At 54.1% G+C, this 14,842-nt stretch overlaps 1 protein-coding gene across 6 annotated transcripts in view; it reads right to left on the bottom strand.

The window, feature by feature from the left end:
• Positions 1–3,931: 3,931 nt before the first annotated feature.
• Il12rb1 (interleukin 12 receptor subunit beta 1) overlaps positions 3,932–14,842 on the bottom strand; it is a 12,787-nt gene continuing 1,876 nt past the window's right edge. Inside the window, exons 3-16 of one of the 6 annotated variants that reach the window (XM_031340174.1) lie at positions 14,367–14,481; positions 13,588–13,787; positions 12,442–12,578; positions 11,891–11,939; positions 11,503–11,628; positions 11,051–11,133; positions 10,522–10,759; positions 9,556–9,723; positions 8,693–8,827; positions 8,219–8,374; positions 7,912–8,049; positions 5,960–6,056; positions 5,621–5,702; positions 3,932–4,885 (exon numbers count right to left, since the gene is read on the bottom strand). In XM_031340174.1, coding sequence (XP_031196034.1) covers positions 4,541–4,885; positions 5,621–5,702; positions 5,960–6,056; positions 7,912–8,049; positions 8,219–8,374; positions 8,693–8,827; positions 9,556–9,723; positions 10,522–10,759; positions 11,051–11,133; positions 11,503–11,628; positions 11,891–11,939; positions 12,442–12,578; positions 13,588–13,787; positions 14,367–14,481 — 2,069 coding nt within the window. In that variant the 3' untranslated portion in view covers positions 3,932–4,540. The remainder of the gene's footprint in view (positions 4,886–5,620; positions 5,703–5,959; positions 6,057–7,911; positions 8,050–8,218; positions 8,375–8,692; positions 8,828–9,555; positions 9,724–10,521; positions 10,760–11,050; positions 11,134–11,502; positions 11,629–11,890; positions 11,940–12,441; positions 12,579–13,587; positions 13,788–14,366; positions 14,482–14,842) is intronic. The other 5 variants (XM_031340175.1, XM_031340177.1, XM_031340176.1 and 2 more) reach the window with 5 other exon arrangements.

Here is a 14,842-nt window from a genome sequence, read left to right as displayed (position 1 = left end):
TGGGGGTGTGGCCTGGGTAGAGTGACAGCCTAGAATCCCCCAGTGAGGGGCTGGGGGTGTGGCCTGGGGTAGAGTGACAGCCTAGAGTCCCACAGTGAGGGGTGAGGGGCGTGGCCTGGGATAGAGTGACAGCCTAGAGCCCTGCAGAGAGGGGCTAGGGGCGTGGTCTGGGGGTAGAGTGACAGCCTAGAATCCCCCAGTGAGGGGCTGGGGGCGTGGCCTGGGGTAGAGTGACAGCCTAGAGTCCCCCAGTGAGGGGCTGGGGGCGTGGCCTGGGGTAGAGTGACAGCCTAGAGTCCCCCAGTGAGGGGCTGGGGGCGTGGCCTGGGGTAGAGTGACAGCCTAGAGTCCCCCAGTGAGGGGCTGGGGTCGTGGCCTGGGATAGAGTGACAGCCTAGAGTCCCCCAGTGAGGGGCTGGGGGCGTGGCCTGAGATAGAGTGACAGTCTAGAGCCCTGCAGAGAGGGGGGCTAGGGGCGTGGCCTGGGATAGAGTGACAGCCTAGAGTCCCACAGTGAGGGGCTGGGGTCGTGGCCTGGGGTAGAGTGACAGCCTAGAGTCCCACAGTGAGAGGCTGGGGAGCATCACTCAGGGGCGAGTTTCTGCTTCTGGTGAAACAAGAAGGGAGAGGAGAGAAAGGCAAATGCTGAAAGGAAAGGGGCACAGAAAGGGGGAGAATGAACGAAAGGAGGGAGGAGAGAGCAGAATCTTTCTCCCCACAACCGCCGCTCACAGACCAGAGCAGCAGGATTCACAGCAGCCAGGAACACAGCCTCCGGAACCCTCTTTACATGAGCAGAGAAACAAAGTGTGTTCTAGGTGCACCGTGGAATAGTACTCAGCTATGAAAAGGAAAGAGGCATTAACACATGTTAAAGATTTCAAAACTACAGTGCACATGATTGACAACAGTCGGCACAGACTCTTGTGAGGGACCTTTGTGACCTGGTGTTTGGGTCAGGCTCAGGGGCTGTGAAAGCGTGCCCAGGGATTCAGAAGCAGCTCATGGGGACAGACATTTTGGCGTTGGTCATGGAATGTTCTGGAATTAGTCAGAAGTGCTGTCTGCACACCGAGTGAATCCAAATGTCACCGAATTGTGCTCTTTAAATGGTCAAGCTGAAGAAAAATGGGGTCGGGGGTGGGGGGCAACTCGTGTGGTGTGTGAGCACAGCGGTGGACAGAGCCAGGCGGGCATTACTAGCAGAGCACTGGGCGCCTAGCTCTGGTGGTGACCACAGGGGCTGCTCTGTGCGGGTCACCGACTGCAGGACATGTCCCCTAGAGCCTGTGACATTCTACCCACACTGACTGGAAGCACACAGTGGGGAGACGCCTGGGGAGGGAAACTGAGGCAGCACATGTCCCTGCTCCACACAAGGCCACTGACAGACAGAAACCAGTAAGCTGGATGAGGAGGCGGGGCAGGTTCTGGGCCTGTTAGACCTCAGCAGTCATCCCAGCACTCTTGAGGCTGAGGCAGGGGGATGGTGAATTCTGATCTAGCATGGGCTGCAGCCAGAGAGCCCCGAGCAGCTCTCAGGGAAGTCACAAGCTCCTCTGTCCAGGCCACCAAGCTAAACTAAAAGGTCCTGACCTGCTGGCAGCAGCCCTGTCACTCTGAACCTTTATCTGGCTTCCTCAGGGCCTCTGCGCTAGCTGTTCTTGTGTTGTGCCAGATTGTAAACCCCCAAAGAGATCACCAGGAATCACATCGCCGGTGTGAGAGTCTTCATTCAAGCTCAAGCTCAAGCCACCAACCTTCCTGATGGAACAGAAAGGAGAGTGAACCCCCAGGTCTGAGTGAAGGGGGTTTATAAAGAAAAACGCAAGTCGGGGTTTTCAAGCCTTGGCATTACATGAGAGGGTAAAGTAATGCTGGTCTTTAAGCTAATTGGTTTACAGCACCTGGTTAAACCACGAGGGTGATGTGTTTATAAAAAGATAAAGAGAGGAAGGGATGTGTTCTATGGAGATGTAATCAGGTATGGGGGTAAGAGGGTTCCTCGGCAGGTCCATACTGAAGCATCCCTTCCCCCTGAGGAGCCAGCCACATGACGGTATAGTACAGAGAATAGAGTTTATTCAGGGCATGGGGAGGGGAGTCGAGAGGGTAGTAGAGGCAGGGAAAGGCAGAGAGAGGGAGGGAGAGTAGAGACATAGAGGCCGGTCATGAGCACATGGAAAGGGGGAAGGGAATGGGGAGAGGGCCAGAGCAGGAAGGCAAGAGCCAGAGAGGAGGGGCAAGCAGCCCCTTTTATATCAGGCCTACCTGGCTGTTGCCAGGCAACTGTAGGGCGGAGCTTACAGAGGGAGCATACATCAAAAAGGAGCACCTTGACTTGGGAAAGATTAATGTTTTCTTAGTCCACTCTGTTGTTATGAGCCAGCTGCAGCTGCTGTGTCTCCTTTGCAACTGCCAAGGACATTTCGTGATTTTTCTCACTCATGGGAGGGGGCCATGCCTCTCTAAGGGTAAGCTAACTTAGAACGGAGTCTTAAGAACAAAATGGAGTTTATTCTGCTACCTCAGACCCTTCACTTGACTGTCCTCGCTGGCACAGCATCGCATCTTCCAGGATCCCTCCGCCCTTCAGCCCTGTGCCCCTTTCCACTGGAACCCTCATCACGGTTCCAGTTTGTTAAAAGTGTGAGTGTGATGATGATACCGGGCAGTGGTGGCACACGCCTTTAATCCCAGCACTTGGGAGGCAGAGGCAGGCAGATTTCTGAGTTCGAGGCCAGTTCGGTCCTTAAAGTGAGCTCCAGGACAGCCAGGGCTACACAGAGAAACCCTTCTTGAAAAAACAAAACAAACAAACAAAAGTGTGGATGTGATGTGGCTGCATCAGCGTTTGCCTGAAGCAGCCTGTGAGGCATCCCATGCCATGCGGGCTGAGCACGCAGGATGTCTGGAACATAGTAAGGACTTTGCTCTGCACTGCCAACGGTCAAACCCAAGGCGGTTAGCGTTATGATGACCATCCCACCCTGGAGCCACGACATCGGCCTCTCACGGGAATCCTAAGCTGTCACTCTGCCCCGAACCACGCCCCCAGACACGGAGGAGGAGGAGGATCCTAGGCTGTCAATCTGTCCCCCGCCCACCCATCTTTCCCTCGGCCAGAAGCCAGATGGAGCCTGTTGGACACAAAACATATTCCATGAAAAAAATGAGCTGGGCGGAAAGTTTTGTCTATCTCACGTGGCTGGATGCAGGTGACTGACTCTCTACCCCCACGTCTGGTCTTGCCTTCTCCCCCGAGTCCAGGCAGACTCTAGGTGTGTTGGCAAATTCTCCCAAGCGCAGCGGCGCCCTCTACTTCAATCTCCCGGGGTCCCCGGAGGAACCCCAACACACTCCAGGAGCTACCATAACCGAAATATCTGTATATCTGTGTATCTATGTCTGGACCCGGAGACCACGGCTCCCGCCCCAGCTAGACGCTTCTATGATAAAGCAGGTTCTAGGTGTGGGAGGCCTAGCCCTACTAGCTTCGCATACTCTTGTTATAAAAGGGTTCTCAAACCTTGGGTGGTTCAAACTGGAAAAGTCCAATTTGAGCCCATGTGCGGGGCGGGCGGAGGCGACACGCGTCGCTGCTGCCCCCTAGCGACCAAAGTGAGACATTACCGACGCGCGTTTCCCGCTGCTGCACCGCTGGGACAGGAAAGAGGGGACCCAGGGCCCTCCTGATGGGCGGGCACATGGGAAGGGGACTGGGGCCACCCAAGAACGTTAGGGCCTCTCCCCTCAGCTATCTCTACTACCCAGGTCTTATCTCGGAATTCTGAGTGACTGTCCGTACTGTCCACCAGACAGGGTTTCATGTAGCCCAGGCTACCCTCGAACTTGCTACGCAGTCCAAGCTCATCTTTCTGCAGCTGCTTCCTGGGTGCTGGGATGACAGATATGCACCACGACGGCCAGCTTCAGTTTATCAGTCTCTGGGTAGGCCCATTTATTAAGTGCCCAAAGCTCCATCCAATAGGGAAACTGAGTCCAGATGTGTAACCTTTCTGTGGATGTCTAGGCCCAGCTTTTTTTTTTAGGTGACCTAATTTATGACGCTCTAGATTCATCCTGTCTACTACTCCTGGGGCTGGACCCCAGCCCAGGACGCTGGAGGCAAACTGACCCTGTGACCATGTCCCCTCAGACTGGAAGGACCCCCTCCCAAAGTAAACAGACCAGTGATGGGGTCCAGCCTTGCCCTGAGGATACCAAGCAGGGCTGCGATTTTCCCCTCTTGACAGTTTCTGTGTTCCCCTCACAGGCGCTGTAATTGCCTGCAGCAGCCTGTGGCTGTAGGCGCTGGAGAGAGTGGGTGGGAGTGGAAGATAGGGGTGTGCTGACAGCACGGGGGTGGGGTGGGGGACGCCTGGGTCTGCGTCCTGCAAACGCTGTGTGACCTCAGGCCAGACAGTCACCTTCTCTGGGCCTCAAGAGTCACATCTATGAAACAGGACAGCCATTGTGAGCAGCTGTTGCAGTTCAGGGGCTCGCGAGGTGGGAGCAGGCTGGAGAGTAGATGCAACAGTCAGGCCTCTTGCCCCAAAGTGGGCGGTCCCGGTTCCGAGGTCTTATGGGTCTTCCAAAGATAGTCAAGTACAGAGGCTTCCTGGGTCACATCTCCCAGGAGCAGCGGGAGTGTCACGTGGGCCAGGTCACCACGGGGATAGTCCTCCCTCTGATAGCGCCTGGCTTCTGAGAGTCTCTGCACCTGCCTCTCAGTGTCCAAGGGCCGCCTTGTGTCCAGGGCGCGCTCAGGGGCGGCCTGGGACGACTCTGTCCCGTCGTCTCCGTCCCCGGGCTTTTCCACCACCAGCGCCTCTCGCGGGTACAACACCTCCGGGAAGTCCTCAGGGTTGCGCCACTGCCAAGCCTAAAAAGAGGGGGGACAGAACCAGTATATGAGAGGGGCCAGGGCTGAGTAAAGTGCGGGGCGGGGCCGGGACTGAGTGAAGGGGCAGAATGGGGGCGGGGTCAGGACTGATTAAGGAGAGTTGGGGTGGGGATGGAGGGAATGGCAGGACAATGTGGGGTAGGATGTGTGGGCGGGGCCAGCACTGAGTGAAGGGAAAAGGGGCAAGACATGGGCGGGACCAGGACTGAGTAAAGGGACGAGGGCTGGGCTAGGGCTCTGGGTGGAGCTATGCAATTGGATGCCTCCAGGACTTGGGTGGCGCCAGAACACTGGGGAAAGCCATGTCATTGGGTGGCACCAAGCTTGGTGGGCGGGGCCAGGATACAGCATAGCTGGAAAACCCCTAAATTTCCCCCAAGCCTGGAGAAGCGCATTCATTCTCAGGAGACCCTCTTCCAAGTCATCCACCGAAACAGGCAGGGGTCAGCCCCCCCCCCCCAAGGAGAGCTACAGCACAGAAATGGATCCCGTCCCCTGGATCCAGCCATGCCTGAAGCCTGCCGCCTTGAGTTTGTTTTTCACATTCCTCTTTGGTTGAAGCCACGTTAAATTCTGATATTAAGATGACTTCCAGAATTCTCCTGCCTGTTGGATCCTCCAGTTGCCCTTCAGTTTGGGCAAGCTGTGCTGGAGCACGCCTATTGCCCGCAGTACCTACCCAACAACAGAGGGAAGCCGCAAAGGAACATTTACCTGCTTGCCCTGGCTGCCAGGGAACTCCACAGCAGTGGTGCCACAAGGTGTGGGCAGGGGTGGGCACAAGTGCCAGGCTGCCCTGAGGAACAACAGGTAGCAGATCAGAGAGGGTGTTCCCAAGGCTTCCTTGTCCCCGCTGTGTTGTGAAGGATGTGATATGGACCAGAGGAGAGTACCGCATACTCAAGATCAGCAGCATCTCTGCCCACAGCGCACATCCGGGCGCTCTGTGCCCTGGTTTCCTCGTCTAGACCAGGACAGATCTAAACTTTGGGGTCGTGAGTGTCCTCAGTACTGCTCTAGCAGACAAGGTGGGAGGGGTGAGACAAGAGTCACCTGTTTAAGCCAATGTAGCCGAGGCTGCCCACGAGGAGGACGCTGGCGAAGCTTCCCAGAGACGCAAAAATGATGGATAAACGGGAAATCTGCACCTCTGGGGGCGAGACAATTCGGGTTGAAGGATGTGTGCCTCGTTCTTAGCCTGACTGGGGAAGACACAGCTTGACCCACATACAGCAGCCCAATGAGCCAAAAGAGAAAAGAGGGGTGGTCGCTGTGGATCAGAGACAAGTAGGGAGTGCTTCCTAGAGAAGGGAACTTTACAGCTGGGGTTTGAAGGATAAATAGGAGTTTGACAAATGGCGAAGAATCAAATATTGCAAGTAGGCCAGAGAAAAGAAATTCTGACTAGTGCTTTTTCCAGAGGCCCATGGAAAGCCACAAAGGAAAGTTGGCCAGTGGGGTGTTGTGGTGCCAGGTCCTGCATGGTCATGGAAGGGAGGTGGGACATGGTTTCTGCTCCTGACACAGAGCCAGAAGGGTGTTGGACTTCAGGAGTACTGTTAGTTGCTGGGCATGAGGCGTGTGTGTGTGTGTGTATGTGTGTGTGTGTGTGTAAAATGTTCCTTCTTTGGGAAATATTCTCCCTGCCAAGGTTAATGACTCAATGATAATTAGAAGCAGCATGAGTTCATGAGGCAAGGCTGTGTCTAATGTCTTAGCAAAAAAAAAATAAACAAATAAACATTAAAAAAAAAACGGTAAATGATGAGACTTTCAGGACAGCCCTTAAGGCTGTGGGAAAGAACTCTGAAAACATGAGTTCAAGAATATATGATTTCTCAATATACATAATATAAGGATGCAATATAAATTAGGGCCTTCACAGATCTAAAAGAACAGGGGCAGCTACACTCTGAGTCCGCTTGTCAGAAAGATACTGAGGAAAGAGATAACGAGATTTAGGAAACAGTAATCTCAGGACAGGATCCCAACCAGCTAAACTTATTCTCTGTGCTTACAGATGCAGACGGATCTCTGAATTCATTTGCAATGTTAAGAAAAAGGGAAAAAAAAAGAACCAGAGAGGTGGCTCAACGGTTAAGAGCACACTGACTGCTCTTCCAGAGGTCCTGAGTTTAATTCCCAGCAACGACATGGTGGCTCAAAATCATTTGTAATGAGATCTGGTGCCCTCTTCTGGTGTGTCTGAAGACTACAGTGTACTCATATGAATAAAATAAATGAATCTTAAAAAACAAAACAAAGCCGGGGCAGTAGTGGCCCACGCCCTTAATCCCAGCACTTGGGAGGCAGAGGCAGGTGGATTTCTGAGTATGAGGCCAGCCTGGTCTACAGAGTGAGTTCCAGAACAGCCAGGACCACACAGAGAAACCCTGTCTCAAAAAAACAAAACCAACCAATCAAACAAAAACAAACAAACAAAAAAAACCCTGCACTTGCTGCCCTTTGCTAAGAATCAGAGGCTGGAGTCAGGGAATGGTGATTTGTGGGATGATGGGGTGGAGGGATGGTGGGCAAATGAAATGATATGAAATAAAAGACTGGGCTTTGGCCTGGGAGAGAGGGCTCGCAACCCAAAGAGGGAACTTGGAGAGCTAACACAGCTATTTAGAAAATTTTCTGGCTTTCAGATTTTGATCAGAAAACTCAAGGTTTACTTTTAGAATTTTTCTAACAGGATTTTTGACTTGATTGGAAAAATCCAAAAAGTTTTTCTGACTTTGGTCAGAAAGCCCATGAACTATCCAGAGAGCTTTTAGTATTTTTCCTAGCAGAGAGCTGTCCCAAGCAGAGAGCTGTCTGGACAGGCAACTGGAGCAGAACCCAGAGCTCTCATCTTGTACCCAACAACTGACTGCAAGTCGTTCTTTCACCACTCCCAAACACCCCTTCCTCAGGATCCCCTTTCCAAACCAAGGCTGGTCCTTGGCACTGTGGGGTCATTAGAGGAAGAGCAGTCAGCTGTCCTTGATGTCTCCACTCACCAAAGCTAAAGCGCTGGGGATGGCTCCAGGCGCCTGGGAGCCTCGCAGTGTCGGCTCGCACCTGAACCTTGTACATCACACGGCTGCGCAGCCCGCCAAGTGTTACTTGGGTTTTTGTGGGTGGCACGAGCCACTCTGCTGGGGAAGGCAGCAGTGGGTTAGGAATCTCTTCGTGACCTGTGGTACGAGCCTGACACTCAGAGCAGCCCTGTGGGGTCCACACTCGCTGCGGGGTCATCGTGTCTTGTCTCAGGACATAGCAGTGGGGCTCACACCACGCCCCTTTCCACCCCCACACACCCCGTACCAGATTTCCACTCGCCGTCTTCAGCCTCACAGCGCACGACATATTGCGTCAGGACCCCTGGGCAAGTGCTCAGCTGCGACGCCGTCCACTCCACGGACACCGAGTTCCTGGTGTGGTTCCTCACCGACACGTGGCGTGGAGTCCCGACCCTCGAGGCTGTGCAATGCTCCAGTCAGCAATGGGGCAGCCTCAGTCCACCGCGATCCCTCCCACTCAGACCACAACCACCGCCACGCCTCCTCCACGGTGGCCATGTCTACCATGGTGGCTGCCGGCCCCACCCACAGCCCTGAATCCACCCAGCACCCTAACTCCACAAGCTTAGGGCTCTAAGTATATAGCCTTGGCCACACTTACCAGCGTGGCTCCATCAATAGAGATAGCATCTGGTCAGCTCACATCCTTGGTTCCGCCCACAGCCACCCCAAGGTGACCAAGGGACACCAAGGGTCACCAAGGGCTCGATCTACTCACCGTTACCGCCAAAGTAGTAACTGGACAAGACTGTGGCCCACAGTATGGGATTCTTGGGGTTCTTGGAGGCGAAGACAGTGATTCGGTAACATTCCTCCTGGTCCAGGGTAGGCTTGGAGCTCCAGCTGTGCGTCACTAGAAGGAGCAGCACAGTGGCCACTGATGGACTGTCCCGTAACTGTTTGCTGGCTGTGCTGCCTTCTGGGACTGCCTAGAAAACGTCTACTCAAACCTCTGCTTCAAAGCCTGTCTACCTCTTCCCCTGGATCCCTCATCCAACTACCCAGCGTTGACAGCATTCGGAAGAGTCTATGAGCTCCACAGCCTCAGCTGGGGTTCTCTGAGAACCCCAAAAGTATGTCCACTAGGACTCCAGCCCAAACCCAGAGCAGGACGTCTTAAAACAAGACACTGCAAACTGGGCGGTGGTGGCGCAAGCCTTTAATCCCAGCACTTGGGAGGCAGAGGCAGGCGAATTTCTGAGTTCGAGGCCAGCCTGGTCTACAGAATGAGTTCCAGGACAGCCAGGGCTACACAGAGAAACCCTGTCTCAAAAAAACCAAAAAAAAAAAAAAAAAACCACCGCAGACAGCCTCATTAATTTGCCAACAACAACTGCAAACTGCCACCTTCTGTGGTGCGGAAATGTTTAAATTACCATAATATGTGAGACTCATTATCTGCCACAGTGTGACCTGCCCGGGGCAGGACATGGGAACTCTGCAAAGGCTGTAGATGCAGGCCACAGCATTCTGCTTCTGCCTGGGCCCACCCGATGCTGTGTGACCCTGGGGAAATGAAGATGACTCTCGGGGCTTCAAACCCTGCACAGACCCTGAAGGTTGGAGCCCACCATGTGTTACCCCTCTCGGCAGGGTCCTCTTCTGCCGGTGCGATCAGGGTACAGTGCGTGTGGTTCTTGTGCTGGCCCCACGGCTGCCATTCAAGGCAGTAGGTGGTACCTGGAGCCTGAGCTGCCCATTGCACGGATGTCATGTTGCCTTCCAAACTGACATTCAGGGTTCTTGTCTCTAGAAGGAGACCAAGTGTCACATGGGGACAAGGGGTCACCAGCATGTAGTCACAGACACGGAGCTTCCCACTCTGAGATCACCTCAGCCTCTATTGAGCACCAACTGTATGTCAGCCTGATTGATAGTGAGCATTTACAGGCTACCAAGTGGGACTCTGGCCTTTTGTTATTTTTTTTTCTTCTTCTTCTTCAAGACAGGGTTTTTCCGTGTAGCCCTAGCTGTCTTGGAACTCACTCTGTAGACTGAGCTACCCTTGAAGTCACAGAGAGCCTTTTGGTTCTGCCTCCTGAGTGCTGGGATTAAGGGCGCGTCTCCCTAGGCCTGGCTGGTTGCCCTATTTTGCACAAACATAACCAGAGGCAGAGAGAGGGAGAACCACAAGCCCGAGTCTGCCCAGCTAGACTTGGTTCAGTCAACCAAGCCAGAGCCCGCTGCTGTGCCAGCTTGTCCAGCGCCTGCGCCTGGAAACTGTGGCGACAGGATCAGGTAACAGGTGCACTGGCATAAGGTTTAACGAGAGGCCAAGGCCTAGGAGATAACAAGGGTCTTCTGTTGTAGTTTTCAGACAAGGTGGCTATGTGAAGCTTGGAATTTGAAATCCTCCTGTCTCAGCCCCTTGAGCGCCCCCACCCACCCATTCGAAGGTTTTAAAGTCCCGTTTTTGCACATCTTGGAAACTGCATTTTTGATGCGACCCTTCGCTTAATCTCTGTGAGGAGTGGCCCAGGCCTCGCGCATGCTCAGCGCAGAGTGGAACCAGCCTCTCTCGTGCCCCCGTCCCGACGACCCGGGCACCTGGGAGCTCTTGGGCAGGAAGGGGCCACTTCTGGATGGTGCTGCGACCAAAGCGGGTCTCGGCGAGCACATCCAGGTCGTAGGCGGCCCCGGAGAGGTTCAGGATCTTCCCCAGGAGCACGGTCTTCGAGGTGTGAGCCTGGCACCTGCAGGACAGCATGCGCACCAGCACCAAGTGCTTCTTCACCTTCGCACCAGGCCTGTTCCGGCAGCCTCCCGGGACCGCCAGCTGTGGCGCCTGCAGAGAGGAGATGGGCGTGGGGATCCAGATCAGCCCTGCACTGCAGGGACACTGCCCTCCCTGCCCTGTCCTAGCTCTCCAATAGCCGCAGAGACAGAGTTTCATGTAGCTCAGGTTGGCCAAGGGTGACCTTAAACTCCTCATCTTTCTTTGTCTACCTGTGCTGGATGACAGGTGCGGGCCACCATGCCCAGCCGTCTTTCAAAGTTGACCCCATAACCTGCCACCACTGCCACTACTGCCTCCCCTGCCACCCCTGCAACTCCCAGCCCAGGCTAGGACAGTCACCTGCCCCTGTACGGTCAGACGCCTCCTTCCACCTTGGTTCAGGGGCTCCACCAAGAACTTAATCTTGGCCTGGGGAAGGACGTCTGTAAGGAGAGCAGAACTGGTCCAGGACCTGAAGGACTGAGTGGCTGAGACCAGTCCCTCCCAGCCCTGAAGCCTGATGTCTAACCCCCTCAGCTTGATGTCTAATCCCCCAAGCCTGATGTTTAACCCCCTCAGCCTGATGTCTAAGCCCCCCAACCTGATGTCTAACCCCCTCAGCCTGACGTCTGAAATTTGCTGCCATATCTTTTATTATTTTCGTTTGAGACAGGGTCTGGCTATGGAGCCCAGGCTGATTTCAAAAACAGAATCCTCCTGCCTCAGCTTTCTCGGTGTTGGATAGTTGGCATGCACCACCACATGTGGCTTTGTTAACTCTTCCTAGTACCTGTAACCCAGGCCCCTCTCACCAGGTGGAACACACACAGACACACTCCAATCACTCCAGGGACCTCCAGGGGCTCCTGAGGAGAGCTGCCGCCTCCTCCGGATCTGGATCTCCTGGACCTTGTTCTCAGAAGGGCAGAGGCAGGACTCTGGGTAGACATAGAACATGGATCACTGTGTCAGTGTGCTGGTGCTGCCCACATGTAGATCCAGGTCACGCCACAAGCACTTTGTGAACTCTGCCTGCCCCTGAGTCCTTCTTTGCCGGGCTGAAGCTCTGTCCCACACCTTGTGTGACCTTGGCTGTTGCACATGTCACTCTGCCCCTTGCAGAATAGGAATAGACCCACACTGACCAACAGGGCAGGGCCACAGGCCCTGCCTAGAATGGGGGGCTTCATTAATGCTTACCAGAGCTGCTACCATGTAAGCCAGAGTTAACCTGAGGTCCGCAGTCACCCTAAAATAGAAAGACATGTGGCTGGTTTACACTTTGTGCCTCAGAAAAGAACAGGTGTGATGCTTCTGACCCTGGTCTCATTGTGCAACTGAGTCCTGGAGCCCAAGAGCCTCCCTCCCTCCCTCCTCACCACCCCAAACCGTGGGACTCCAGTGGCTGAGGAGTGACTGGGAACGGATCTGAGAGTAAGAGGTAGCCCTCACACTGTGGTTGGGGTCGGGGGAATGATCGGGCTAGCCTTCACACTGACAGAAGCCCAGAGCCTGGGCCACAGACCCAGCAGAGAACGACAGCCCAGAGCTTGTCAAAGAAGCAAGATGCTAACAAGACATCCAGGGAGTGTAATGGGGAGCCACCGTGTGCGTGTGCACTGGAGTAAGGTCACCATCAATGGGACTGTGGAGCAAGCAACAGAACAGAAAGGACAGCTCTGAGGATAGAACCACCAACTGAGGGTTATTGACAGTGTTATGGTGACCTTTGACCTGTAAAACTAACTTACCAAGGTCCAATTCGTTGTGGGCATCCGGCGCCTGAACTGTACCTCAGCACCAGCCTCGTCAGACACATTCCAGTCCATTCGCAGCTGCCCTTGTGACTGTGACACTCTGATGTGTCCCAGGGGAGGGGTGACCTTCGCTGTTGGGGGGAAAGGGTGAACACACATCCCTGTGACTTGAGTACAAACGTCCAGGGAGTGCCCAGCTCCACCTATGGGTTGCCCTGACTAAGGCAGGCATTCTGTACCAATGGTTGGGGACGGGATATTTGTCTCCGCATCCTCCTACCTCCCGAGAGGGGGCATGACAGGCATGCACCCGGACAACTGACTTATGCCGTGCCAGGATGGAACCTTAGGGCTCCTTGTATGCTAGGCTCACATCTACCTACTGACTTGGATCCCCAATCCAATGATTTAAAAAAAAAAAAAAAAAAGACTCTATCAAGGGGCTGGAGAGATAGATGCTCAGGGGTTATAAGCATGGGTTAGAGGACCTGGCTTCAGTTCTCACCAACCACATGGCCGCCACTCCAGGGGATCCAGCGCCCTCTTTTTGCCTCCCTCGGCACCAGATATATTTGTAATGGCCAGACACACACAGGCAAAACATACATACTCACAAAATTAAAATAAATAAACCTTAAAGAACAAAATGCTGGGGGCGCTGCTCAGGCCAGAGCCCTTGCCCAGAACCCCCCAGTCAGGGGGTTAGGGGCATGGCTCTGGGTAGAGTCTGAGGAAAATCCCGAGTCTCGTCCTCAGCAGGATCCATCCTTTAAACAACCGTTTTTTGCTTGACTGTTTCCCACTGAGAAGTGAACTTTCCTCTGCCGTGGTTAGTTTCCTGCCTCGGTGGAAGCGTGGGCACCCCCTCTCACTAGCCTGCCCACATCCGTTCCTGAATCCTCCCACAGTCCACATCCTCACGCACACTAAGGACAGCGCTCTGTCAAGACGCACTGAGTCATGAAAACATAGTTCCCCAGAGGATCAGGCTGAAGCCAGAAGAAAGCTAACCTACAAGAGCCCAGTGACAGGGGGTCCTGTGTGACAGCTCGGCTTTGTCACCCTGGACCTGGGATGTTCTCAGGCCTAGGACTGGGGGCATCGGCGGTGACAGAGGGGCAGGTAAAAGGGATAACTCACTCCAGTTGTACAGGTACTGGGATATCTCCTGAGACTTCATGGTCCGGTTCCCAAGTCGAGACTCCACCCAGAAGTTGACCTTGGACAGCACAGAGATACCGTCCTGTTCCCAGAACTGCACAGTGCGGGACCGGCCTGAGGAGAAGCAGCAGCAGCACTTTTGGCTGAAGTTGTTGTGGGCATAGTATGGAGGAACAAAACTGCAGGGAGGAAAGGGTTACAATAAGTAATGGAGCAGGGGTTGGGCAAGGGGTGGGAGGAGAATCATAAAGGGCAGTTTGAGAGTGAAGTGAAGACTAGAAAGCGAGTCAGCCAGCCACTGTTTAATCCCAGAATTTGGGAGTCAGAGGCAGGAGAATCTCTGTGAGTGTGACTTGGAGGACAGCCTGGGCTACATAGAGGGATCTTGTTTCAAAAGATGAGAGAGCTTGGTGATGGTGGCACATGCCTTTAATCCTAGCACTTGGGAAGCAGAGGCAGGTGGATTTCTGAGTTCGAGGCCAGCCTGGTCTACAGAGTGAGTTCCAGGACAGCCAGGGCTACACAGAGAAACCATGTCTAGAAAAACAAACAAAAAACAAAATGAAACAAAACAAAAGATGAGAGAGAGAGAGAGAGACTAGAAGATGTGTTTTCTGTCTGTCCCTTGCAGTCATATGCTGCCCCAGTCACCATCTTACCTGACATTCAGAGATGGGAGGGGATCATGCTCACACACAGATGTTGGCTGTGAGGGATATTTTTGGGGACAAGTTGAGGTTGTGGGAATGGGTCCTCACCAGCACCACAGGAAGTGAGCAACATTGTCCTCAGGGCCATCATACTGCCAGGAGCACTCATAGTCTGTCCTGGAAACTCTGTAACAACTCAAGTTCCTGGGTCCTAAGGAGGAGCCTGTGGGAGATTGCTGCGGTCTGAGAAGTGGGGTTCCACAGTGCACCACCCATCCCTGTGTCCTCATGCTTTCCCCCAAGCCTGCCCCCCGCTGCCTCCACTGACAGCACCGTTGCTGGACCTCACAGGTACCCGCCCAGCTGGTGCTGCATAGGCCAGGCTGAATGAGGCCAGAGCCCCCTAAGCAGGAAGGCTTTTGTTTGCAATGTTGTCAACTCTCAGCTTCCTCCCTGCACAGGGAGCTGCACCCCTGCCCTGCAGCTTTCACGTAGGACAGGCTGATCTTAACCTCATTTATGACTATGACTAAAGATGACTATGAATCCCTGATTCTCCCCATCTCCCCCTTTACTCTTCACTC

Source organism: Mastomys coucha, unplaced genomic scaffold, assembly GCF_008632895.1.
Source record: "Mastomys coucha isolate ucsf_1 unplaced genomic scaffold, UCSF_Mcou_1 pScaffold22, whole genome shotgun sequence".
NCBI lineage: Eukaryota > Metazoa > Chordata > Mammalia > Rodentia > Muridae > Mastomys > Mastomys coucha.
The sequence above is the reverse complement of the archived record's forward strand: the minus strand, read 5'-3'. Positions and strand labels throughout refer to the sequence as shown.